Source organism: Rattus norvegicus, chromosome 16 (genome assembly GCF_036323735.1).
Source record: "Rattus norvegicus strain BN/NHsdMcwi chromosome 16, GRCr8, whole genome shotgun sequence".
Lineage (NCBI taxonomy): Eukaryota > Metazoa > Chordata > Mammalia > Rodentia > Muridae > Rattus > Rattus norvegicus.
In genome coordinates this window covers 6,989,756-7,016,237 of record NC_086034.1, presented here as the reverse complement: position 1 = coordinate 7,016,237, position 26,482 = coordinate 6,989,756, and the positions used below count along the sequence as shown (strand labels likewise).

At 39.0% G+C, this 26,482-nt stretch overlaps 1 protein-coding gene across 8 annotated transcripts in view; it reads left to right on the top strand.

Annotated features, from left to right (window-relative positions):
* Ankrd28 (ankyrin repeat domain 28) overlaps positions 1–26,482 on the top strand; it is a 131,726-nt gene that overhangs the window by 40,356 nt on the left and 64,888 nt on the right. For 4 of the 8 annotated variants that reach the window (NM_001427331.1, XM_039094981.2, XM_039094979.2 and 1 more), the window contains 2 exons: positions 11,805–11,888; positions 26,299–26,377. In NM_001427331.1, coding sequence (NP_001414260.1) covers positions 11,805–11,888; positions 26,299–26,377 — 163 coding nt within the window. Of the gene's footprint in view, positions 1–8,649; positions 10,684–11,804; positions 11,889–26,298; positions 26,378–26,482 lie in introns of those variants that run through there. The other 4 variants (XR_005494817.2, XM_039094977.2, XM_039094983.2 and 1 more) reach the window with 3 other exon arrangements.

The following is a 26,482-nucleotide window of genomic DNA, read 5'->3' as shown; positions in this document are numbered from 1 at the left end:
TGGGGGAATAAATTTAGAGGGTTTTATAACCCAGTAAATTTAGAAGACCTTTTCCCAACCTTCCTAATGCTATCATCCTTTAATACAGTTCTTCATGTTGTGATGACCCCAACCATAAAATTATTTCATTGTCACTTCATAACTACCATTTTGCTATGAATTATAACATAAATATCTGATATGCAGGATATCTGACATGCAGACCTGCTCAAAGAGGTCACTACCAACAGGTTGAGAACCACTTGTTCAGAGTATCACAGTAGCATAGATGAAGGGCTCTGACTTGTAGGTTTACTTTTTAGCAGACTTCTTTTTTTTTTTATTTTTTTATTTACATTTCAAATGTTATACCCTTTTCCAGTTTCCTGTTCACCCCCGTCCTCCCTCCCCCTGCTTCTGTGAGGGTGCTCCCCTACCCACCCACCCCTTCCTGCCTCCCTACCCTGACATTCCTACACTGGGGCATTGAGCCTTGGCAGAACCAAGGGCTTTCCCTCCCATTGGTGCCCAGCAAGGCCGTCCTCTGCTCCATATGCGGCTGGAGCCATGGGTCTCCCTGTGCTCTCAGCAGTGAGTCTTCGTGTATGGAGTCTGTAAGCTTTGGTAATGGGGACCATTGTCACTGAACCTTTCTGGGCTTTACTTTTCTTAGTTATAGGATGATATTTCAGTTCAGCAAAATGAGAGTCCTGGCTCTAAGGAGTACTGTTACTCAGAAGTAAATACATGAGCTGTGAAGGGGAGAATAAATAACCCATAATCCTGCTGTGGCTTAATTGGTCTGTTGTTGCTTTTTGAAAACATTAAGAGCCAAAATAAGAACAACAGCAACAGCAACAGCAACAACATCAACACCACACACACACACACACACACACACACACACACACACACACACCCCATACCTTCTGGGCTTCTACCTAACATGTAGAAGACCTGAGTTCAATTCCCAACACTGAAACTTAGTAACTAAGACTATCTTACAATTCTCCCTCTGCCTCTGTCTGTCTGTCTGTCTCTGTTTTATCCAGGTAAGGTTTCTAGGTCCTGCGTTGTTTCTAGAATTCCTACTGAGGAACAGACCCATAGCTCAGTGGATAGAGTGCTTGCTCGCTCGGCCTTTGTAAGGCTCCTGCCTGCAGGTCACATACACAGGGGATATGTGCATTTTGTGGCATGTGCTGTATTTTAATCGTTCTTTTATCCTGCGTTACAGTGGTTTTCAGATCCTAAGTGATGGTCATAAGATCTTCTATGCGTGCTGTCTAAGCTTCGTATTGTTTACTTATTGACGTCAGCATGTCAGCAATGGAAATGCTAGCCCAGAAGTCTGAAAGGCAGATCGCTGCTGTTGATGGTTGTTGGCAGGTTTTCGTTTGTTTTCCTCTAGAGAAATTGAGTTCCCCATCTTTCACTGTCTGTGGTTTCTGCCTAGAATTCTGCAGTAGCGTACTGCTGGTTAGTGCTGCCATAGTAGCGGCTCGTTCTGGGTTACCTTTTATGTCCATAGTGAGATTTTTTTTTTTTATGTATAAACTTGATTTTCACTTTTCAATTTGGTTTTAAATGTATATTTCATCGTTTTTCAGATTAAAATGTTTTTGTTATAATGTGGACTCATGGCCCTTCATGTCTTAGCTGCTATCTAATTTTCTACCTTATTTTATATAGTCCTACTGGATATTCTATGGATGGAGAGGTAGCCAGGAAGAGGGAACAGCCTGGAAGAGAAAGGCAGAGCTGTATAGAGTGTCATGGTGTATTTTCAGTGCAACAGATTGGCATGTGTGACACTTAAGGCAGGGCAGTAATGGAAGTTGTTTTGATTGTGTGTGCTACACCTCATTGTGTGTGTGTGTGTGTGTGTGTGTAAGTGTGTGTGTTACACCTCATTGTGTGTGTGTGTCACACCTCATTGTGTATGTGTGTGTTACACCTAATTGTGTGTGTGTCACACCTCATTGTGTATGTATGTGTTACACCTAATTGTGTGTGTCACACCACATTGTGTGTGTGTGTCACACCTCATTGTGTGTGTCATACCTCATTGTGTGTGTGTTACACCTCATTGTGTATGTGTGTGTTACACCTCATTGTGTGTGTTACACCTCATTGTGTATGCGTGTTTACACCTCATTGTGTGTGTGTGTGTCACACCTCATAGAGGTCAAAGGAAATATGTGGGCGTTGGTCCTCTCCTCCCGTCACATGGGCTCGGGGTCAGCTTAGCTTCTCAGGCTTGCTATCAAGTGTCTTAGCCCAGTGAGCCATCTGACTGCCCTGAGACAAATGTCTACTTGAACTGACAGATACAACAGCAGAAATAGTCACCTAATAAGATGACCTGCGTACAGGCAAGCATATTGGCCAAAGGGGAGGACTAAAAGAAGCTGTGTCGCCTGTCTGTCCTCTCAGCACACAAGCACAGGCATTCTGGAGATGACACTGAATGGAAGCAAAGCAACAGCCAGCAATGGAGAAGACCTCTAGAAAATGATGAGCTTAGGAAAACAGTGAGTTTTCTGTTTTAACAACAGAAGGTAAAGTGCCCTTTTTAAGGTAGTATAGATTGAAGAGTTTATGCATAAGAACTTAGGGTCTTATTTGGAATCTAAATGAACACTTTGAAAAATCTGCCTTTGTTTCCTTTCATTAGAGTATAAACAAAAACAATTTTTTTTCTTTTTTTTTTCAGAGCTGGGGACCGAACCCAGGGCCTTGTGCTTGCTAGGCAAGCGCTCTACCACTGAGCTAAATCCCCAACCCCAACAAAAACAATTTTAATAAGGCTAGACAGCAAGTACATAGGGTCTTTTAGAATATACCTAGTATGCCAAGAGTAAGGGAGATGGAAGGGAAAACTGTTCTAATACAGATATACTACTACTGTATGTTGAAAAGTAAGTTTATTTCTAAATGTCTCAAGAGGTCAAGAAGTAGGTTGAAAGTAAGCCAAGCTACTTGAAGCCAGTTTGATTTTTTTTTTTTAAGATTTATCCCTTTATTATATATAAGTACACTGTAGCTGTCTTCAGACACACCAGAAGAGGGTATCGGATCCCATTACAGATAGTTGTGAGCCATCATGTGGTTGTTGGGAATTGAACTCAGGACCTCTGGAAGAGCAGTCAGTGCTCTTAACTGCTGAGCCATCTCTCCAGCCCTGAGAGTTTGATTAGAGGATCTTTTATTTCCTTAATGTATTGTGACTCTCAGACCTCCTGCTTGGTACTGGTTTTTTGCTTCGTTGTTTTGTTTTGCTGTCTTGCTGTGTAGCCCAGGCTGGCTGTCTTGCTGTGTAGCCCAGGCTGGCCTTGAGTTTATTTTCTTCCTGTTTCAGCCTCTTGAGTGAGATCATAGACATGTACCACAATACCCAACTGAATGTGAGGTTATTCTAAACAGGTTAAATTTTGCCCGTTAAAAAAGACTTAACACTGAAGAGACGTCTCGTTGGTTAAGAGACGTGGCACTCTTACAGAAGATGTGGGTTAAGTTCCTACCACCCACATGGCAGCTCACAGCTGCCTATCACTCTATTTCCAGGCGACCCCAATGTCCTTTTTCTAGCTTCCATGAGCAACAGGCATTCACGTGGTACACACATACATGCAGGACTCATACACATTAAATTCTTTTAAAAAGCTAGAGAGGATTATTTACAATTCATGCAAGTTTCTATAATTTGGAAATTCCTGGGTAAATGTAGTATTATGTTGCTGTACTGCAAAAGTTGAGAACAGTTTGCAATTTAAAAACAAGTTGCTATGGTTACCCAGTGTTTACTTTTTAAAGCAATAATTATACAAAATACCCAAAGAATTTCCTTTAGTACAGAAAGATCTGTAGCTTATGTGTATGCTAGTTATTCCACACACAAATTGAAACTGTATGTTTCACTTCCGTTCTAAAGTATTATTTGGAAAATACAAGAAAATGATTCATGTCTTTTTGAGCTGTAACAGGGTGGAGACATACTGCACATACTATTTTAAAATTCAAGTAATGACTCAGATAGTTTAGAACATTTTTCTTATTCTTTAGTTCCCTTTATCAAATAATGCTGTATTTCTACAAATTTATGGTTAAAAGGAGAGTATTTTTCCGGAGTGTTTGTGGTGTAAAGGGTTTTTTAAATACCTTTTATGATTTTAATAAGCTTATAAAGAGCCGTGGTTATACCTGTTAAGTCCATTAGTTAGAGCTTGTTCCAGACCTCTTACACGTCAAGGAGAGAGCTTATTGGGATCTCTGACTACTCCATTCTTAGAAACAGTCATTCTGCAACGTTAATTGTTTTGTCCACATATTCATAATACCCAGCATCCAGGCATGCTACTTTGAGACAATATAAGGTTAATTGTTATATTTTTATGGCCCTTTCATTTATAATAGATATCATTTGTTCTTTAATATTAGGACTGTTTTTTTTGGGGGGGGGGTTCTTTTTTTCGGAGCTGGGGACCGAACCCAGGGCCTTGCGCTTCCTAGGTAAGCGCTTTACCACTGAGCCAAATCCCCAGGCCCTTGGGCTGTTTTAAACTGAAAATATTTTATATGTGAAACAGAAGCTGGATTAAATGGTAAACGTCTTACCACAGTAGCAGTCATGGAAATACTGTGCTTTAATACTAAATACTGTGTCGGGTGCTTTAGTTACACGACATTGTGACCATAGGAAGTTGCTCATTTTTCTTTTCTCTCAGTCAGACTTAGTGTGGACTCTGGGATAACTCCAGTCATACAATACTCAGTGTACTTCCCAAGGTTATTATCAAACTTACTGTTGTCCAGTAGGAGGGAACATTTCCCTCTATCTCTCCCTTTTTAGGTTAAAAAAGGGGAGACTTTCCTAGAAGCACTGCAGCTGACTTTCCTTGGCATGTGACAGAGCAAGCTGGCTCAGAGCATGTCATTTCCCAAATGAGTCATGTACTAGGTAGAATCGAATTACCATCATCACCTTACACTGTTGAAGATTTCTCCAAGTCGTGTGGAATAAGGCAGTGGCACCCAGACACAGCTGAAGGGAGTCTGTAGGAAGGGAGGGGCAGTGATGGTTGCCTAAGTAGGCAGCATGTAGCAAGCTACATATTACATAGACGAGTTAAACCTTGTCATTTTCTTCCAGGATTAATTTTCCCACCAATTTAAATTATTCACAACACACCAATAATGGAAAACATTATGAGGGTTCTAGAGTTTGTTTTTTGTTTTTTGTTTTTAAAGCAGGAGAAAAACAGACTGAAAGAAAGCATTGTATAAATGCCACTGACAAAAAATGTCAAGTATAAGAAAACATATTTGTGGATATGAAATAGAAAAAATTACTTCTTAATTTTTGCCAAGTACAATGAAAATTTTATTTTCAGGTGTTTCGTATTAACGTATCCTATGAAAACCGTCCTCTTTCTGCGTCCTCGTGGTCATACTGTTGAGTGAGACTCCTGTGCTCCTTCTGCAGCTTGGCTGTTGCTAGTGCTGTGATAGTGATCGATATGTGGTCTCCGTTATAATCCAGCTCTCACTCGGGCATATACTGACAAGTGACAGACACGTGGATCCTACAGTTGTGTTTTAATTTTCTGGGGAAGCTTTCTGTTGATTTCATAGTGGCTGGACTAGTTTACATTACCATCAGCAGTATGTAAGGGTGACGTGTCCTCATACGCCTCACGCTTGCTGTGTTTGCAGGGTTTGGTTTATTGGTTTTAGGTAAGTTCTAGCTCTGTACTCTGTACTCCAGGCTGATTCCCCAAGTCCTGGATTAGAAGAGTGTACCTCCCTCCCCTCTGGATCCACTCATTAGAGAAGAGTCATCTTCTAAGAGGTAACAACCAAACATGGCAAAATAGAATAAAATATGATGAAGCAAAAACTACCCCAGCAGAGTTGGACATGACAACCCATCAGGAAGAAGAGTCCCCAGGGTGGGCACAAGGGCCAGAGCCCTCACAGTCCGGAGTCCCACAGAAATGTAAGCCAAGCTGAAGTTTATGCAGAGGCCCTGGTGCAGGCCCTGGGAGGCCCCGTGCTTGCTGCTTCTCTTCAGTCTCTGAGCTCATGTGCGCTTTGCTTAGCTGGTTCAGGGGCCATGTTCTCCTGACGTCCTTCTCCTCCTCTCACTCTTACAATCTTTCTGCCTCCTCTTGCGAAGGATTCTCTGAGCTCTGAGTAGAGGGATGTGGTAGAAACCTTCCATTTAGACTGTCTGGCTGTGGGTCTCTGTATCTTGTTTTGGACATTTAAAAATTTTTAATTTTACCTTTTAAAATGTGCTGACCATATAAGAGCATTTAAGTTACTCATGTAGGTATCTTTATATTTCTGTTGGATCACATTGGCCTAAGATTTGGATAGCTTACTCATGCAGTACAAGTGAGGTTTGTGGAAAGCTTTATAAAGCTTGCATTACCCCTCCCACCCCCATTTTTTTTAAGAGGCTGGAAAATTGGAAGGTAGCGTACATGCTAGTTACAGTTAATAAATTTGTTGTCTGCTATTCACTTTCTCAAGAACGTGTGGTCTTTATTTCATGTTTAAGCCTCTGGTATGAGTTGCCTTTCAGTGTCTTGTCTTCTTGTACTGCCTATTCTGATTTATGATATAGCACCCTGTTTATATAACATCTTACAAGATGAAGATTTTGCACACACATGTATTTTCTAAGATTTGATATGCTGCACATAGAGAAAATAAGACACTTTGTTCAGTTAGTGCTGTGGTATTTTTGGTACATGTTTTTAAAATAAATATTCCTCCTCAGGTTGCTTTTGTATACCTTTCTTGATCACTACAGTGTATTAGACTTTGAGTAGAATTGTCCAGGTCTTGCCGTCCTTTATGAATTCTTCTAAAGTCACTAGATTTGCATAGTACTGCTGTGCCAATACTTCATTTTCCAATCATGGCTGTAGATGTTGAGATGGGTGCTTTAAGTTAAGCTTTAAATTTTTATAGAATAAATTTTATGTAAAGAGTGATTGGGAAAATGTAAGTATAGAAGTTGTGCTCAAACAAAAAGCATAAGTTGTAACTTCTTAAGTCAAAGTAGATGAATTTACACCTAGATACTTTAGAACAAGTTAAAATTACTCCTGTAAAAAGAGGTTCTATTTTGGAGAAAAATCCTGAAAATAGGATATTATTATAATTTCATTTTTATGTTTCAAGTATTAGGATGGTATATTTGATACAACTGCATGGAGATGAGTAATATTTATATGTTACAATATTTGTATATTTGTCTTAAAAACATTTTAAATATTTTAAAGTAACCAGAAGAAGCAGGCACGGTGGCATATAGCCACAGTCCCATTTGCTAGGGAGGTTGAAGCAGGCAGACCTGTTCACTGCAGAAGCTGCAGGTCAGCCTGAACAACAAGAGCAAGAGCCCGTGTTGTTTCTTCCTTAGATGAATGTTTTATAATTTTTAGTAATTTTTGTTTATAATTTCTGGCATCCTTACCTATAGTGTTTTTTCTTTGTGATTTAATAAGTAAATTTGCTTAAACAAAGAATAACATTTCAATGCTCATTCAAAAGTAACTCATTCCCACTGGTCTGGTGGTGCATGCATGCCTTGGATCCCAAGCACTCAGACGGCAGGTGAACCTCCAAGTCCCCAGGGCGGCCCAGTCTACAGATCAGGTTCGAGGACAACCAGGAGGACATGGAGAAACCCTGTCTCCAAAAACAAATCAACTAACAAGATTATTCACAGATAGATAATTCTCTCTTGTTACCTAAACTTTCAACGGTCATTATAGATTTTCTTTAATGATCAGTTTTACAACATAGAATTAAAGTTAGAAATCTTAGTGGTGATAGAAATATGTTTTTGGCATTAAGCGTTTTAGTCATTTGGATGACTAGGCAAAATACTAATTTCTAGATTATCTTTCTGGTATAGAATGAGGCTGAAGGAGATTTACAGTGAGGACGTATAGGCTCGGCTATCTTAAGTACTCAGAATAGTGTAGTCACTTCTAAAATACAAGACGACAGGCAAGGCAGAACATTTCTTTGTAACTGGGAAATATTGTTTTATTTACATTTTTTTAACTTATTCACTTTACACTTGACTCTCCTAGTCGACCTTTCCCACAATCCTTCCCACATTCCCTCTCTCATTCTTCTCTTATTCTCCTCTTAGCAGATGGGGCCCTTGGTTGTCCCCGGTACCCTGACAAATATTCTTAGTCTGGGCAAAGTGAGAAAGGTAGTGAAAGCCACCTCCAAGGTGGTCTGGGTGGCTTTGTTTGCAGTGTTAGGGTTAAACCCATGGCCTGCTGCACACCAGACAAGTGCTACAGCTACAGCCCGCAAATGGTTGGTTTTCACACTTAATTGTGGCTTTTGGAAATTCATTTTATCAGGAAGGAGGAGTTGTTTGTTTGTTTTCTTTGTAAGATTCTGTACTTTTTTGACATGTTGGTAATTCAGGACAAGAACTTTAAACAGTTGTTTTATGCAGCTGCTTAATGTGTTTTTTAAGGCTTTAGAATATATTCAGATATAAAGGTATTTAATTTTTTCAGTGAAAATTCAAATGATTCATAAAAATTTAACATTAAGATTTCTTCCTCTATGAAGTTTAAATTTTTTTCTTTAAAATGTATGAGTCAATAAGTGATTGATTTCTTTAGCTTAGAAGAAAATATAGCAAGCCTTACATTTGTTTTCTTTAAGCCTCTTTTCATTCTAGAAAATAACACACATCCTAAGGAGGGGAAAGGGTAGAGGAAGAGAAAGGTCTTGGCCCACCTTAACTTAGGGTCGTGGTTTTAGTCTTAGAAACTATTTCCTGTTCTCCTGAGGTCTCTTTTATGAGTTCACTACAGGCTCTCCTACTGCAGCTGCTGCCATGGAGTTTAAACATTTGCTCGGCAGGCGCATACAAAAGCAGCTAGCTGTTTGGAATTGTTTACTTGCTAAAACCAGTGTTAGTCAGCAGAGGCAGTACACCAGATTTCCTTGTGGCTTTTAGTGGAAAATGTTAAAAGCGCACTTATTTTTCAGTTATAGAATTTTTCGGTTTGATCTGGATTAGTCACAGAACTGGCATGAACCTTCTAATTGTGAAGGCTGTCCAAATGCACTATTTTTTCTCCTGCTAGAGGAAGTTACATCCTGAGCAGTCGCTGAGCTCTCTGGTAAGTGTAACATGTGAGCATTACTAGGCATTTCATCCTGCGGGCTGCAGTCTTTGCTCCTCAGGCTGTTGCTTGGGTGAAATGCTTCTGCAGGACCGATCCTGAGGTTGTGTAGCTCTTTCTCAAGGGCTGTTCGGTTGAGGCTATCAGCGGCATTTTGCAAGATCATCCGAGGAACAGGAAAGCATTTGAAATCAACTGAAGGATAACTGTAGCGGTTTTCACCAGGGAAGGAAACTATATTGGCACAGAGGCAGATGACTGAATAAAGTAGTTGGCTCCGAGAAGATGCACAGTCTGCTGTTTTTCCCCTCTGAATGAAGACTATTTAATGGAAGCTGTATTCATGTAGAGATCAAAGGAAATACTACAGCGATAAACTACTTTCTTCCTTCTCCTTTTAAAATGAAAACCCTGAAGCAGTAATTGGAGCTCAAAGGTCTTCAGATTCTTTGACTGTCGGCTTGTTCTATTAAGATTCTCCACTGACAACCATTTCTGCCTGGTGCCTGTGCCTTTTTGCTGGACTGCTAGAAACAACTGCCTGATGGAGAAAGAATGAAAGCCTTGCCTGGCCTCTGTCACTGATGGGATGAAGCTAGCTCTGTTTCGCCTGTTACTGGGAAGTCTGGATTCATCAACTTGGATTCTCGTACCAGTGGTCCTATTGTCTGTTGTGATCTGACTCATTGCATGCAAATGTGCTGCAGCTTTGCTCTTAGTGCAGATGGGTGGCTGGCTCCTTCTCCTCCTGTCTTCTCTCGCTCCCTCGCAAACAGAGCTGTCAGCGCCTGAGCTTCATCTTCAGGATTTAGGCTACATTTTATGTATTTTTGTTTGTTTGTTCCCTGTATGGTATCTGTACTAAGTCAGTGAAGTTGAAGAAATGAAGACCAATTAGAAGTGGAAACAGAATAGTGAGATTCTGGTTTTAATTTTCAGCTACAGACCGCCCAGCTGACTGGTAACTGTATGACCTTGCAGACAAGAGTGGGGATATCTGCGGCCACCTCTGTCACAGCAGTTGTGTCTAATTTCATTCTTCATGGTGTGGTGGTGTGTCACCCACAGCACTGGTTGTTTTGTGCAAGTAAATTTCAGAGCTCAATGTAACTATTTCAGTGGAAAAAAATATTTTTAGAAGATTAGTCCTAGACTGAGTTTTAATTATTGACACATTGATGTGAACCTTTTTATAGATTGCAGTAACCTGGCAGAAAGAAGTAGGTTTTTATTTTTAGGAAGTTATGTATCATAATTTTAAACTTAAGTTTCTCTAATATCACTGACTGTAAAAGCAGCTGCACCGTTCAGAGAATGTTCATAAGTAGTGTGCAGAAGAGGAGGACGACTGCTCGCGCTCCCACTGTGGCTCGTACCCCATAGCCTGGAGTTGAATGTTTGAGAGCGAATGAGTCGCGTGTGTATTGTTGTTTTGGAGGAGGTAGAGGATGATTCTCCTGTGTTCATTTCTAAGTTGCCCCAGGAAAGCACATGTCTACCATCTCCACCTTCTGGAAACGTGTTGGTAAGCTCTGCGAGTTTCTCTGCATATACTTTATAGAGCTAGTCCTGCAATGTACCTTCGTGAGTGCACACCGTAGTGCTTACTGAGCTCATCGCTGTCACTGGTCTTATCCAGGCAGTGTGTGGGTCTCTGTGATGCAGTGTTACTGTGTAGTTAGCACATTTCTGTTTCTCTTTCTCACATGCTGAGGTTCCACTTTAAATTTTATTATCTGTTCATCTTCTTATGGGGTCTTGAAAATAAACTAAGAAGTAGTGAAGTAGTTATGAAATATGCTCTTGCTTTCATTTGGTTTTAGAACTAATCTGACAAGAGTCAGGAACTCTGCATAGTTTTCAAAAAGTTGACCACTACCAGCAGCATCAAGGCATAGCCTTTGTGTAGAGAATTTCACTTATTTGCATGTAAGACTTTATATTAAAAAGAATCAGGCTATATCCTTAACCTTATTTTTAACACTGTTGCCAGCTAACTCCATATTTGAGTGGTATAACGTGACCCCTTCAGAGACTGTGCTGTCGATGAGGAGATTATGGTTGGGCACACATACGCTTGTCTTCTCGTTATTCAGATGTATACTGTGTTTTGGTCTTTGAATAGAAGTTCTTTTTTATCAGTTGCCAAGTTTCCTCTCTGGGATTTCTATCATTATATACGTAGAATAAAAACCACATGTGTGTGATTATCATGCCCTGAATAAACCTTTTTAAAATCTCCCTCTTTCATAGCTCTCAGTGGACTAGGAACTGCTTATTTGACTGGTTTTATTCCATAAGTAGATTCGAATGATCAGGCTTACAGTTCTATGTCTTTTCATCATTTATAAGCAAAAGGCTTTTACTTAAGAAATAAAATGAGTGTATTACTTAGTTTTGTCAAATTACACTTGAATAGGTTTATTAGGTAGAGCTTGTTTATTACCTCCACCCAGGATGAACCTTACACTTTAATATGATTAGGCTATGTGTTCCCTACCTCTTTAAAAAGATTATGGCTGCAGGAAAGAAAAAAAAGCATTAGATTTGGAAGTAATGCAGAAATATCTTTAAATCTATACTTAATGATATGACTAATGTTTTGTTACTTTTATTTTATTTATAATTATTCTTTTTTTTTTAAAGCCATCACTGGTGCAAGCTATATTTAATGGTGATCCAGATGAAGTTCGAGCACTAATATTTAAGAAAGAAGATGTTAACTTTCAGGTAAAACAATTGATTCCCTTATACCAACCTTTTTAACGTACTTTAAGAAAAACAAAAAACCTTTCCTAGTATTGTGATTTTGTTTGGTAGCTTTTTATGTTTTTGTTTAAAAGCATATTTTTTTGTTTAAACATATGCTTTTGTTGCTGGTTTCAGCTAAGAAAAGCATAATTCTGCAACAGTTGTTTTTAGAGGCGGCAGGAGAGTCTCGCTCTGGGTGTGTGTGTGTGTGTGTGTGTGTGTGTGTGTGTATGTGTGTGTGTGTGTGTGTGTGTCCAATGTATATTCACACACACAAAACTGTCTGAAGACCTACAACTCCTGGAAGCAGGTTGAAAGGTTTGTGTTCTCTGAACTTTTGCCTTGAAATTTTCAAGCACTGGCATGTTAAAAAATACTCTGAAGACCATGATATCCTTATTTTGGTTCAGTATTGATAGCCTTTTGTTATTTACTCTCTTTCATGGGGTGGGGGTGAGCACACATATACACATATACACGGGTTTTCTTTTGCTGAACCACACTTTGACAGTAAATTGCAAATATGACATTTCTTTTTTTTTTTTTTTTTTTTTTAGATATGAGGGTTCTTTTAAAAGTTGACAGAAAAGATTTCTATAACACTAAAGTGTACCTAACTTGTTTATGAGAACAGATGTGATTTCTGTAAATAATTGTGCTGAGAATTTTATAAAGAGTTCATATTGGTATATACTGATGGGGTTCATTAATGGCATTTTGTTCACGTAAATCATGAATCTCCGTTACTCTTTCCTATTCTTCTCATCCCTTCCTCTTCTCAAATAGTCTTTCCATTTTTGTGTGTCATATTTGTGTGGTTCTGTCTAGGTAGGTAGGTAAGTAGATAGACACACAGACTCTTGACTTCTGATTAGGCTCAATTACAAGGGACTAATTGAAAACTTTTTGAACTTAAGAATATAGTATATGTAATATTCAAGGCTAACATGTTAGAAAGTGTAGAAAGATTATATATAATAGATATATATATAGTATTAAGATAATTCTCGCTTGCTCTCCTTTCTGTATAGAATTGTTTGTCCTGAAATAGGGTCTTGTTTTATAGCCAAAGCTGATTTTTTTAACTTACTAAACTTGCTTAAAGAATATAATTTATAAGAATAATTTCATTAAAGTATTTTCTGGAAGCAGATATGTCTCTAAACTGAGGATGGATGGAAAGTTTCTCTAAGCTGAGGATGGATGAAAAGTTTCATGACTCCTAAACTGCAATAATAGCACCTGGATGTTCTAGAGTTTTTTGTAATTATAAGAAAGCATATATTATAAGCACATCTTGAACACTGGTATTTGTTTTTTACTTTGATTGAGTAGTTTGACCACTTAATGTTGATAGACACTTAAAAGTTTACCTTTCTAAAAAATTGTGATTATCTGAATGGTTTGCACTGCTGTGTGGCTGAAGTGGTTGATTTCTAAGGACTTGGAGTGCTGACCTGGAGATCACTACTGTAACTTTCCCTGAACCTTTCCTAAGTAAATGGCTTTTCAGTCTATATGTAGTTGGGGAGGCTGCACCTAATTCAGGATGTATTTATCTTAGATGAAGTGCGTGATTCCCTTTGCCTAACTAGACTGTCTTAGCAAGTCTACTTTTTCTTTTCTTTTTTTTTTTTTAAGGAACTGCCCTCCTTTTTTTTTTTTTTTTTTTTTTTCCGGAGCTGGGGACCGAACCCAGGGCCTTGAGGTTGCTAGGCAAGCGTTCTACCTCTGAGACAAATCCCCAGCCCCGCAAGTCTACTTTTTCAAGCATACTAAGTAGCTGTAGGGTATAGATGTGTGAACCAGAGGAAGACAGACATATACTATTTTGTTTTTGATGTTTGACTTAAATAGAATAGTCTAATTGCCGTGGCTAATTTCTTCATGGCAGCTTGTAGCTGCCATTGCTTTTCTACTTCATTTAATCACGATACCTTGAGCAGAAAAAATGGTTGAGTCTAGTCTTATTTTTAGGCATCATTAGCAGCATAAGAAACATGAGTGGCCCTTTGAGGGAGACTATAACAAATTCTTAGTAATAACAAGGGTACGTGTTGAAGAACATACTCCTTGAAATTCAGATCTCATGTTTTAAAGGTTATTTTGAGGAAGTGTCTGTGTGGTATGTGTTGTGTGCATGTGTCTTTGCTTGTGGAGGCGGGATACAGACATTGGATGTCTCCTCAGCCTGGTCTTCACCTCATTTCTTAAGGCAGAGTCATTGACTTAATCTAGATATTTGCCTGTCTCTCCCAGAACTGACGGGGTTGCAGATGCTCGCCTCCACCCCTAGTTTTTGTATAGCTCCTGGGGATCCGAACTCAGATAAGGCATTTTACTAATTGCATCATCTCCCCAGCCCATTTTATGATTTTTAAGATGAGTGTACGTTCAGATTTGCTTCTACTTATATTTCTATAAATTTCTCTTGTCAGATCCTGAAACTTTAAATCTTATGGACAGCTAAACAGTATCTTTCTTTCTAAACTAGTTTATTTTAAATAAAAGCTAGAATTTAAGAGCATATATTCATATTACTTGCCATGAGGATATAACAAACAACCTGATGGTGTTAACTGAGTGAATGGAAGCTGCTGCATGTATAATTTGCTGATGGTCACAGTGTTGGGAATCAGACTCAAGACCTTCAACATGCTTGTTCACTCCAGAGCAAGATGTTTATCTTATCACAGTGCAGTATTTAGAGTCTAAGCCTTGTTCTGACAGCATGAGATGAGTAACAACTGCACATGCTTAAATCAGATAAAGCAGAAAGACTATTCTCTAGGTTTCCTTTCAAATCAGAGATATCTTTTCTAGATCACCAACAGACCTGCCCCTGAGGTCTGCTGTTCCATCAGCAGTCAAAATAGAAAGTGTCTGTCTGTCCGTCCATCCGTCCATCCATCCAGCTTATCTATCTAATTTATTTGCTTATATTGGCGGTTTGTTGTCTGCTTCTTGGGAGAAAGAATAGGAGCCTGTTTTCATTGCTATCTGGAATGGATCAGAATTTTCCAAGAAAAAGGAAAGAAGGAAGGAAGGAAGGAAAAATAATTGCTTACATCCGTAATTTAACAAAGGTAGATAGTCATTTTACAACAGAATAGCAGACTTTTAGAAAAATGGAAAGTTACTTATGAAAGGAACAGTATAACCATGAAGGGTAGTGAAGTAGTAGTTAAAGCTGTGTTGGTAGTTAGAACACAAAGAACATTGGTACCATGACAGTCTCTCCGTCCTCTGTGGACAGCTGTGGACCACTGGCCCCATCTCTGACATGCACTTCTGTAATCTGTAGGACTGCATTACTAAGCCTCAGAGTCTTTCTCCAACCCAGACTCTCCCAAAAGTCCTCAGTGACTTCCAATGCCTTCCTGATTTTGCCAAGATTTAATTTGTCTTGATGCATATGACCAAAATAAATGTTTTCCTTAGAATTTATAAGAATTTGATATGTTGTTCTTGAATAGTTTAATCTGAAATATTGATGGTACCCTATTTCAGAAAAAAAAGTCTGATTCATATTTAGACAAAAATTGGTTTTCTACAAACAAATTATGTTTCTCTATCCAGACTGGGAGAAATTAGTGTTACTTACAAAAATTGACTTTAGAAGCAGACATACGTATGGGTTTTTTTTAAATGTTACTTAGTTTTACTCAAAGTATAGTCTTCTAAAGTTAGTATAAAAATATTTGCTTCATCATTTGGTATCAAAATAAAATTCACAAAAGTTAAAAATCTTTTAAGGTTAGTAGGTTCAGCACAATATTTAGATTTTTTTAAGCATATATATATATATATGAATATTTTAGTTTCTTTGCTAACGTTTTATACTTACCACTGAGTGTGGTTTTTGTCCCATTTTTCTATATTCTGTACTTTTTGTTCCTAGTGTGAATAGTCTTTATTTTGAAATACTTAATTTTTCCTTGGTACTCAACCTGTTTGACAAGCTGTCTTTCCTGTAACAGCCATTTTCAACAGAAGATGATACCACTTCCAGCTAAGCCAAAAGGATTTTATGTGTATGTTTGAAAAATCTTTCTTTTCTTTTCTTTTCTTTTTTTTTTTTTTTTTTTTTTTTAGAGCTGGGGACCGAACCCAGGACCTTGTGCTTGCTAGGCAAGCGCTCTACCACTGAGCCAAATCCCCAACCCCTGAAAAATCTTACATTTTCTAGTAGTCTGTGGCAAACAAAAGACCAAGGTATATAAATGACAAACACTATGACTTTAGATCGATCTTCAGTGTTCAAGTGAACGCCTTTCTGGAAGTACATCTCCACCGAGATTCTCATGCTCGGCTTCTGGGACCCTCACCATCCACCTCTGGATTGCAGGTGGTCTGCCCCTCCGACCCTGGGTGTTTTCCATGGGGTAAGACCTTCTGCAGAGAAGTATCAGAGGCTAGGGAGTCTGAACTTAGGGTCTACCCTCAGCTTTCTTTTTCCACTGTAGTAGGAACAGGGAGCCCAGAAGAGTCCTCTATGTGGTGCAGCTTATTCTGTCCACCTTACTCTATTTTGAGTGAGGTGCAATGTAAGCAAAATGAAGCTTATCTTTTTCTAACATGGTTCCTCAGCTTGTGTCGTCCAGTGGGATTCCGAAAGCACACTATAGAGGGTTTTTTTGTTTGTTTGTTTGTTTTTTTGTTTTTGGACATTTTCAAAGTAATATTTACAGGTAGATGCTGGCTGTTTTAGTTGCTGTTAGCAGTTACTTTGAGGGGGCAGTTAGTATGAGGAAAAAGCTGCTGTCCTTTTGTAGATGAATGTTAATCTCTGTGAGACTTGAATGTTTGTGTATGTATGCACATATGTGTATGTGTTTGTGTGCTGCTGTGTATACAGATATAAATGGAGATCAAAGGTCTGCCTTGAGTACCTTTCTCAGTCACTGCCCACCTTGCTCTTTGATACAAGGACTCACTCATTGATCCTGAAGTTTCTGATCCAGCTAAACTGCTGGCCAGTGAGCTTCAGGCGTCTGCCTGTCTGTGTGATGGAATGGCGTCTGCGAGCTCCGGATCCAAGCTTAGGTCAGGCGTGAGAGCAGGTGCCTCAGCCCTCGTGAAGACTGTACCACCCAATCATAACAGGATGCTTACGTCTCTTAAACCTCCTTCCCATTCCCATTCCCTGTCCCATTGGCAGCACCTACAGTTTAGACAGGTCACATTCAAGTCATTTGGCCTTGGTGCTCATGTCAGGTACCTCAACTTCTAGAAGAGCCATTTACTAAAAGTTCTTACTGTTGGAGGTTTTCTGACAAGCTGGATTTCATTTTTTAGATTACAGAGAGGAAACTTAAGGTTACAAGATGATCAAACATGGGATCATGAAAGTAACTTGGGAACTTATGGAAACCTGGGGCGGGAGAAGGAGTAGAGCCGGGATGGATGCTGAGCACTGCCATTCTGTACGAACACTCAAGTGAGCCACATAGGTAGCTTTTGATAGCATGGGGCTTGTATTTCAAGTCATGCTGCCAGATTACTGGTACGTATACCCTAGCCTAAGGAGCTGATGCGTTCAAAACTTTGTAAATCCAAATACTTTTACTTTGAGTCAGGACTGAAAGGGGGAGCTGCCTCATCTCACTCAAATGATGCATTCACAAAGAAAATGTTTTACTCTCACTATATAATTGAGGGTCTCTACTATGAGATGAATGATTGTAGATTATCCTGCCTCTCCAGAATTGCTGTATATGAACCTCTGGTAATTCTTCTAGTCTTAGTGTCCATATAGAGTCAAGTTGGTAGTTAGATATATAAAGAGTGAATATAGAATTTCGATTTTTCTGGGAACTGTTTGAATTCAAAGGATACTCTTTCCCAAAGGAATTAAGCATGCCAGTAGGCATGTTTGTGTTTTGGAAAGTGGGTTTTAGTGCTAATGATTGCACATAGACATGATAGGCAGATCTCTGAGAATTCCTGGCCAGCATGGTCTACAGAGGGAGTTCCAAGACAGCCGGGGCTACACAGAGAAAACCTGTCTTGAAAACACACTTTAAAACATGTGCTCACTAGGTTTCCTAGACAAGCCTTGAACTTTAAGTCCTGCCTCAGCCTTCTGAGTGTCTGTGATCATGTAGGTCTGGCTTTAGCTGGTGATATCCCACTTCAAAGCTTGTACATTGTGTCAGTACTGATACATCCCCTTCTTAGTTTAAATGGACCTCAGTTGGTAGTTTCTAAAAATGATTATTGTTGTCCATTTTTATCTCTTTTATTGTTCTGAATATCAGCTCCTCAAAATCACCCTTTGTACCTACATAACGATCTGATCTACATTTCACTTTCAGGACTAGTGAAATGACTCAGCAGTTAAAAGTATGTATTACTCTTACAGAAGACCAAGTTTGTTTCCTAGGTGACTCACACTATAACACCAGCTCCATGTTGGACTCCTATACAGGTGCACAGATATGCACATAAATGTATAATTAAAATAAGTCTTATTTTAAAAATCTTGGTTTTTCATATTTTTAACCCAGTAGATAATATAGATTATATATATATATATATATATATATATATATATATAAAAATAAAATATGTAATATTACTTGGGTCTGAGTTCTCCCGCAACCCCCAAAGCAGGGTTTCTTTGTGTAGTCCTGGCTATTCTAGAACTCACTCTATAGACCTGGTTGACCTCAGAGACCTCAGAGATCTGTTTGTCTAGTCTCAAGTGCTGGGATTAAAGGTATGCACTGCCACTGCATGGTCTGAGTTCTTTTCTACAGTAGGTTAATTTTTTTCTTGTTAGAAACAAACTATTTTAAACATGTCTGTGGTATACATGGTGTACATGAGTTTGTGTTTCTGTAGAATATGTATGTGGCTTACAGCACTGCATGTGTACATAGCACTTTATTAATATATAGAATTGATCCACATCCTCATGACTGCTGTATCAGAATTCTCATTGGTGGCGTACATGGATCTTGGTTTTTCAGTAGGATTTGATATTATAAAGTATTTAACTTTCTTCCCATTTCTTAGCACATAGCACTTAAAACCCTTAAAACTCGAAGTATTTTAGTATCTTTTGTATGTTAGTCAGAGGCTAAGTATCTAAGGTCCCCTAAGATAAGCTAAGAAGAAGTAGCTTCAGTACAGGAGTTGATTGCCGGAAAGACCAAGTCCTTTTCTACAGTGGGTTAATGGTCTTTCATATTACCTTCTAGCTTCTAGCAAGTAAAGACTGAAGATTGGTGTGGTTACCAATGTTCAGTAATTTAATGAACTCCTAACATAATAAACATACACAAAACCAAAAGGACTACTTCTGAGAGGCTTCTAAAGCTGTGCATATGTGGGGAATGGCCTATACACAGGAAGACCAGAGAAGGCCATAGAACCTTAATATATAGTCAGAAGCACAGAAAAGACAATGTGGAACTTGCAACTAATGTCTGAATTCAGGGCAGTCTGAAGGAAGTAAGCCCTTTTCTGTGTCATTTAATACTACCTCCCAGGTAGAGGGTATTAGGACTGGATTTGAATTAGTGGTCATCCTGACAAGTTCACAGCAGGAGTGGCTGCTTGTTTTCTGGTAATGAGAAGTCTAAATGTGACACCTTGGTCACAGACGTAGGACAAGCTATGTTTGTATATTCCTATCCTTAATAAAAAGACAGATAAACCTTTTTAAGGTAAGGGTGAGCAGACTTACCTCCAAAGAGGAAAGCACATGAAGGCTTACTGACCGCGATTAGCCACCAGGGAATGCTGATCAAACCATAATTGAGATGCTACTTGTTGTGTATGGGGATGGAGCTGTGGGTGTTCCGTTGGCTGGTTGCCCTGGTTTCCTTTTTGCTTTTTTCTATTTTAGGCAAGGTCTCATTGCATCACCCTGGTTTGCCTAGAAATCGATGTGGTAGACTAGGAACACTTGAACAGATCTGTTTTCCTCCCGAGTGTTGGGATTAAAGGCATGTACCACAATGTGATTGCGATAATTCACAAGGATAGGCAGCAACAAATGGTGCCAAGAATTTGTGGATCTGAGAGCCCTCATTCACTCTGCTAAGAAGTCACTGTAGAAGACAGGATGGTGGTTCCCCAAGTCTAAATACAGAGTTCCTATATTACCCATACTTTGATTCCAAAGGATGTACCCATAAAGGAAAAAAACAAGTCCACATAAAGATTTTCTATTTAGAAATAAATGTTCATGGCAACATTCATGCTCCTGTTAATAGACAAAACAATGTAAGCAATTCAAATTTCTATCAACTAATGAGTGACTAAAAGATGTGGTATATCCCTACAGTGGAACGTAATTCATCAATAAAATGAGATACTAATAACACTATGCTATAAACAAGCCCTGAGGATATGTAAGCAAAGCAGGAGACAGTGTTTATCTGTTTATTTCAGTAGGACCCAGAAAATGAAAGTGGGGAAGATGGTTCAAGACATTGGTTCTTAACCTTCCTAATGCTAGGGCCCTTTTACAGTTCCTCATGTAACGTGTGACTCCCAACCTTAAAGTCACTTTGTTTATACTTCATAACTGTAGTTTTGCTACTGTTATGAATCCTAATGTAAACACCTAATCTGCAGGATGTCTGATAGATGGCCCACAGGTTGAGAACCACTGGTTTACGAGGAAGTAGCTTGGTGGCATGATAAGGGGTTCTGAGATTGGCTGTGAAGACACATGTGTAACTGAGAGCACCCCACAGCGCTGCACTGCATATTCAGTGCGTTCGTACACGCCATCTCAGTAAAGCTGGCTGATGGTTTGCAGGGATCCTTCTCTCTCCACCTCCACAGCACTGGGATTCTTCCCACAGTACCATGCTAGGTCAGACTTACTCGTGCTTACAAGGTAAGCACTTTACCAACTGAGATATGTTCCGAGTCCTATTTATATCTTTTGGGGAATCGCTTTCAGTTCCAGGAAATGAAAGGTAGTGCTCAACTATAATAGCTCTAGTTGCAAGAGTTCCGTAACAGATATTTCTTTATGATCCTAAATCCTGAAATATAAAGAATACAGGCTTTTGCCGAGCTCGGTGGCGCATGCCCTATAATCCTAGCGACCAGACTAGACTACTTAGGAATTTCCATGTGAGCCTGGGTTACAAATCAAGATTCTGTCTTTAAGAAAAAAGGGGGGAAAAAAGGAAAACTTTAAATTTATGACAAATTTAGGTGAGTAAACCCTTATCTGGACTACAGGCTGAGACCATGTCTCCTAACCAGAATTTACAGGAAAAACGGCTTTTCATTGACTGCTGGGTTACACATGGAAGAGTCCTATTAACATTTTTGAAAATTAATATATAATTAAATGAATCAATTAATTGTACAAGCATGCTTTTCTGATTTCATTAAATTATCTGTGAGTATGTTTTGTTTTTTTCTTGACTCATATCATGCTTCACTAAGCTCATTATTCAGAATTCCTTTCTCGGCAGTTTGTAAATGTACTTTTATTTGAGGTCAGGTAGATGATTGTATTCCTTGACAGATATCATTTTTATTTTTACATATTTCTATTGTCCCTAAATTGCTATGTGCATCTCATACAATAATCTTATCTTGTTTTATGGCTTTCCTCCTTATGTAGAGAGAAAGATTTTTTTCTGTGAGTTTTTATACTGGCCTTTCCATTGGGTATGGAGTATAAACTTTGATTCTGGATTAACTCTGTATGACTTCTGCAGTTTTCTTTAACTGTGGTTCTTGTAGGAGACGTCTGTACTGTACTTATGTCATTGATCTAAGCTGCACACATCTGTCAGTATGGTAGTGCTACAGCTTTCCCTCTACTTGAAAAGGCCAGGCTTGCTGCTCTTGGCTCGCACTGTGTAAACCGTGCATCCCTAGGCATGGTCACTGAGTTTGGGAGCAAGGGTTTCAGCTTTTCTGCTGGACATAGATTCATGCATCATATACAGACATGCTGGAATGACAACTGTCTCTCAAGAATGGAGGTACTCATAGTACTAGCCCTCAAGGGAGGGTGTACTCTGGCAGTGCATTCAGTTTCAGGGAGGCTTCAAGCTATAATGGATTAGATCGTGGTTGTGAATATATATCAGGGCTTCTACTCTGGTAATAAAGTTACATAAACTCCACACAACTTTCTAAATTATAAAGAGCCTATGAGGGCCACAAGAATCATCTGTGTAGTCAATGGAGGCTCTTGATGTCTTGTTCTTCATTTCTTAAGAAATCCATCTTAGCTGTCAGACAGTCATGGTGGAAGAAACATGTCAGGGAAGGGACAGCATGCTTCACTCTTCTCTGTGGGGATGTTTGGGGACTTTGTGCTCCACAGCAATCTCCCCATTGCAGCAGTTTGTTACCTACTAGGCGAATGGTCTGTTTGGGAAGAAGGGGGAGGGGTGGGGCTGACAGCAGTGCGCAGAGACAGCTCTAGTCAGTCCCTCTGCTGGTCTCTTCTTCTTCTTTTTTTTTTTTTTTAAATAAGTCCGTGTTAAGAACTCTCCCCCTCCCACCTGCCCACGTGCGTGCATGCGCACGTGCCTGCATGTGTGTGTGTGTGAATGCATGCATGTACACTGTGCATGCCATAGTTCATATGTGTAGGTCAGGAAACAACTTGTTAGAGTCTGTTCTTTTCCTCCTGCCATTTGGATTCCAGGGATTGAACTCAGGTCATCAGGCTTGTTGGCACATGGTTTTACTTTATTATGGTCCCTGCTTCTTAATTTAAGTTATAAGTACCGTATTTCCTTGTGTAGATGTCCAGTGGTAATCTTGTCTTCTGCTGTGTTGAAAGTCTGATGATGTATTGATATTCACTAGGACTTTTTTTTAAATTAAACTCAAGGTTTTTCATTAATAATGCATAACTCAGTAATATTTTTCTTCAACTATACCCACAATACATTATCTATACCTTCCGTTTTGAGTTTCCTTAAGTGGTATGAGAAATTAAGCCCTTAACTGACCATGTTAAGCCAGGCCTGGTGGCAAGTGTCTATAATCTCCTCACCATGAAAGCACAGGTAGGATACTCTTGAGTTTTGGGCCCGCCTGTATTACCTAAGAGCTCTAGGTCAGCCTGTGGTACATCGGGAAACTCCAGGGGAAAACTAACTTAGAGTAAAACTTGGGTTCTTTATAAAAGCAGTCAGCTTTAGTGTTTCAGTTTCTCCTTTCCAATTTTCCAGCACTTCTCCTTATTGAATTTTAAAAGTAATATTTATCCTGTTGATCATGGATATATTTGGTTCTTCATTCCTGATTTAGCTATTTAAATAAGCTACAAATACACAAATTGCTAACACACTTTACCCTTGGCAAACATAGACCCCACTCTGTGATCAAAAGCGTGTGGATTTAAGAGCGGAAGACTATGTATGAGTCAAAGTACCTTGTGTAAAAATTAGTTATTCCTAACACTCAGGAATCCAAGAATATTGGTTACTTGTGTGAGTTTACAAAAGGTTGATTAAGAGTTTCTTGTGTTCTGTTATTTAAGTACCCATTTTGGAGACATCTAATCTGTTTTCAGCATTTGAGTCTTACAATAAATAGGTTGGAATTCTTTTTTTAAAAAAATAAGTTTTAAAGCATATTTTACTAAAGGGAATTTTAGCTATTTTGTTGCCTCATTTTCAGTGTTGAGCTGTAGTAGAGTGAAATAAGATCTGTATTTTTCTTTCATTATCAATTCCCTTTCATTATGATTTGCATAGAGAAATATTATGTTCACATGAGTCATAAAATAGCTTCGTAGCATTGCAAGCATTGAGTCACAGAGTTCCAGGCATCTCTCAGACACAGTGACTCACTTTCTGTGTCATTGTGCTTTCTGTCATGTTTATGCATTGCATTAGAGATGTTTTTCCATTTGACTAGGTCTAATCACATTTTAACATTAGCAACATTTGTTTGTTTAATGGGTAGCACCAAAAAGGCTAGACAACAAGTTCAGTTTAAACCACACTTCTAAATTAGTCTTCAGCTTTCAGTAAATCTTTATCTTTCAGTGTTTGCTAGATATTCTGTGTGAGCTTTTTTTTTTTTTTTTTTTTTTTTTTGGTTCTTTTTTTTCGGAGCTGGGGACCGAACCCAGGGCCTTGCGCTTCCTAGGTAAGCGCTCTACCACTGAGCTAAATCCCCAGCCCCCTGTGTGAGCTTTTTAACAGCTGTTTGGTGCATGATTTCTCTCAATGTATTCCATTTCCTGGGGTGAAAATTAAAAAGTATGATGCAATAGATTCTAACTCTGGCCATAGAAAGGAAAACCTCCAAGCTCACTAATTTATTCAACATTAATAGCAGTAAACTAATTTCCTGTGCAGTATTTTTATATGGTATTGCTAAGATTCCCAGCTCTAATCCCTAGTCTCAGCTGTTCTTAGAGTAATTTAGAGATTCCTAAACTAGAAAATTTTATAGTCTTGAGCTGAGGAGATAGCTCAGTGGGTAAAGTGCTTGTTAGACAAGCATGAGAAACAGAATTTGATATCTGACCCCACATAAAAGCTGGATGTGATAGTGCTTGAATACCAGCACCAGGAAAGCAGAAAGTCACCTGGGGATCATGGCACAGCTAGCCTGCCCTACCCTGGTCAGCAAGCCCTGGGTGCTAGGAACAGTTCTTGATGAGCGAGTGATCCTGAGGTCGGTCTGGCCTCCTGGCACACATGCACAGCCATGTATCCACACATATCTCCCAGTCCCCCCCGAATCATGAAGACTGGAGTAATGTGCTACTTAAATGCAAGCTTTCTCTTCTGAGAAGTCTACGAGTCAGTGTTCCAAGATGGTGGCTCATTGAGCTCATTCTCAGTCTGCTGGGATAGCGGCCTGTACCTACATGGTCAAAGTTGGCTCCGTGTCAGATCTGCCTTTCAGCCTATAGGCTTGGAGCATACTGCAGCTATAGTCTAGGTTTGGTTTGGTTTTCATTTCGTTTTTTTAAGATGAGATCTTGCTGTAGAGTTTGGCCTCTAGAACAGAGCAGAGTTGAACTATGACCTCTCTGCCTCAGCCTCCCCAAATGCTGCTGCAGTGCATGCACGGTCATGCAGTTTGACAGTTACCTTTTAAAAGGAAGGGGCTCTGAAAGGTCTGTGGTTGGACTTCACTCTTCTTCTATCTGTCCACACCAAGTAAAGTAACATAACTTGAGGTAATCTAGGGCACACCTCTCACCGTGAGGGTAAATGGTGAGCTACAACTTGCTGTCTCTAGACAGCAAGAAGAACGGAGTTTAAAAAAGAAACAAAACAACAAAAAAAAAAGTTATCTATTACAAAAGCCTTCACGAATGATATTAAGTGTAAATTTCAAAATAATATCCCTAAATAAATATTTTTTAAGATACAGCCACGTCAGTAATAGTCGGTTGTAAATTATATGTGGTATATTAATTTAAAATCTCCTAATGTGACATTACTTTGTACCTTGCTTCCTCAATTGGAGTACACTTGATTAGGAGAAAAAATAACTACAAAACTGTACATTAACGGCACTCCCCTTTCTGGAGGAAGATTAGGAAAAAGATGTATTTGTCTTCTTTAAAGCAGGCATGCATGTATTCTGGGTATGAAAGTAAAAACTAATAAACATTAAGACCAACCTTAGTATTGTGTTAAGGGGTCATTTTAAATTCACGAAGGCTTAGTTTCCTATGCTCCCTGTGAGTACTCCTAAGGAAACATTTTGATTGGTGAATTATCTGATTATTTGAAGTTTGTATTTAAGCATGCCCGCTTAAGCATGCAGAGGTGTGTGTGTGTGTGTGTGTGTGTGTGTGTGTGTGTGTGTGTGAATTTGCAGTATATGAATCAATAGTCTTAAACTGTTTACTTGTCTATATTTCAATTTTTATTTATTCTTCAATGGACTTTATACAGGTTGTATATCCCTTATCTAAAATTCTTGGAACCAGAGTGTGTGGGATTTCAGATTTTTAAAAATATTTGGGGGATATTCATCCATCCATCTATCATCCATCTATCTAACATTGTTTTGAGGATGAGATTCAAGAATCAATATGAGATTTACTACCTCATATGCCTTATACACATCAGCTGGGGATAGTTGTACATAACATCTTTATGAATTTTACATGTGAAACAAATTTCTTTAAAGTTAATTCTTTATTTATGGTAACATATCACCTCTTGAAACCTTTTGGAATTTGTTTCATTTCAGATATTTTAAAAATCGAACTGGACAGTTCAGCTCAAGCCATGGTTTTCTAGCCAAGTACATTTGTAAAGGCTTTTACTTGTCTTAGCTATGAAACAGCCAAGATTTTGTTGGCGAGACTTGCAGAGTAGAGTTGTGGAAATAAGCTGGTAGTTAATAGTTGAATTTCATGCCCACTACATTATCTTTTACTTTAAAAGTGCTCCTTTGTCTTTCACAGGACAATGAGAAGAGAACTCCCTTGCATGCTGCTGCCTATCTTGGTGATGCGGAAATCATCGAGCTGCTTATTTTATCTGGTAGGCAACTCCCAGACGAGTCACGGCGCTGAGTGCCGTTGGACTGCGTGTTTGTAAGCTGGAATGCCTCTGGAACGCATGGCCTGTGTCTTAATATCGAAACCA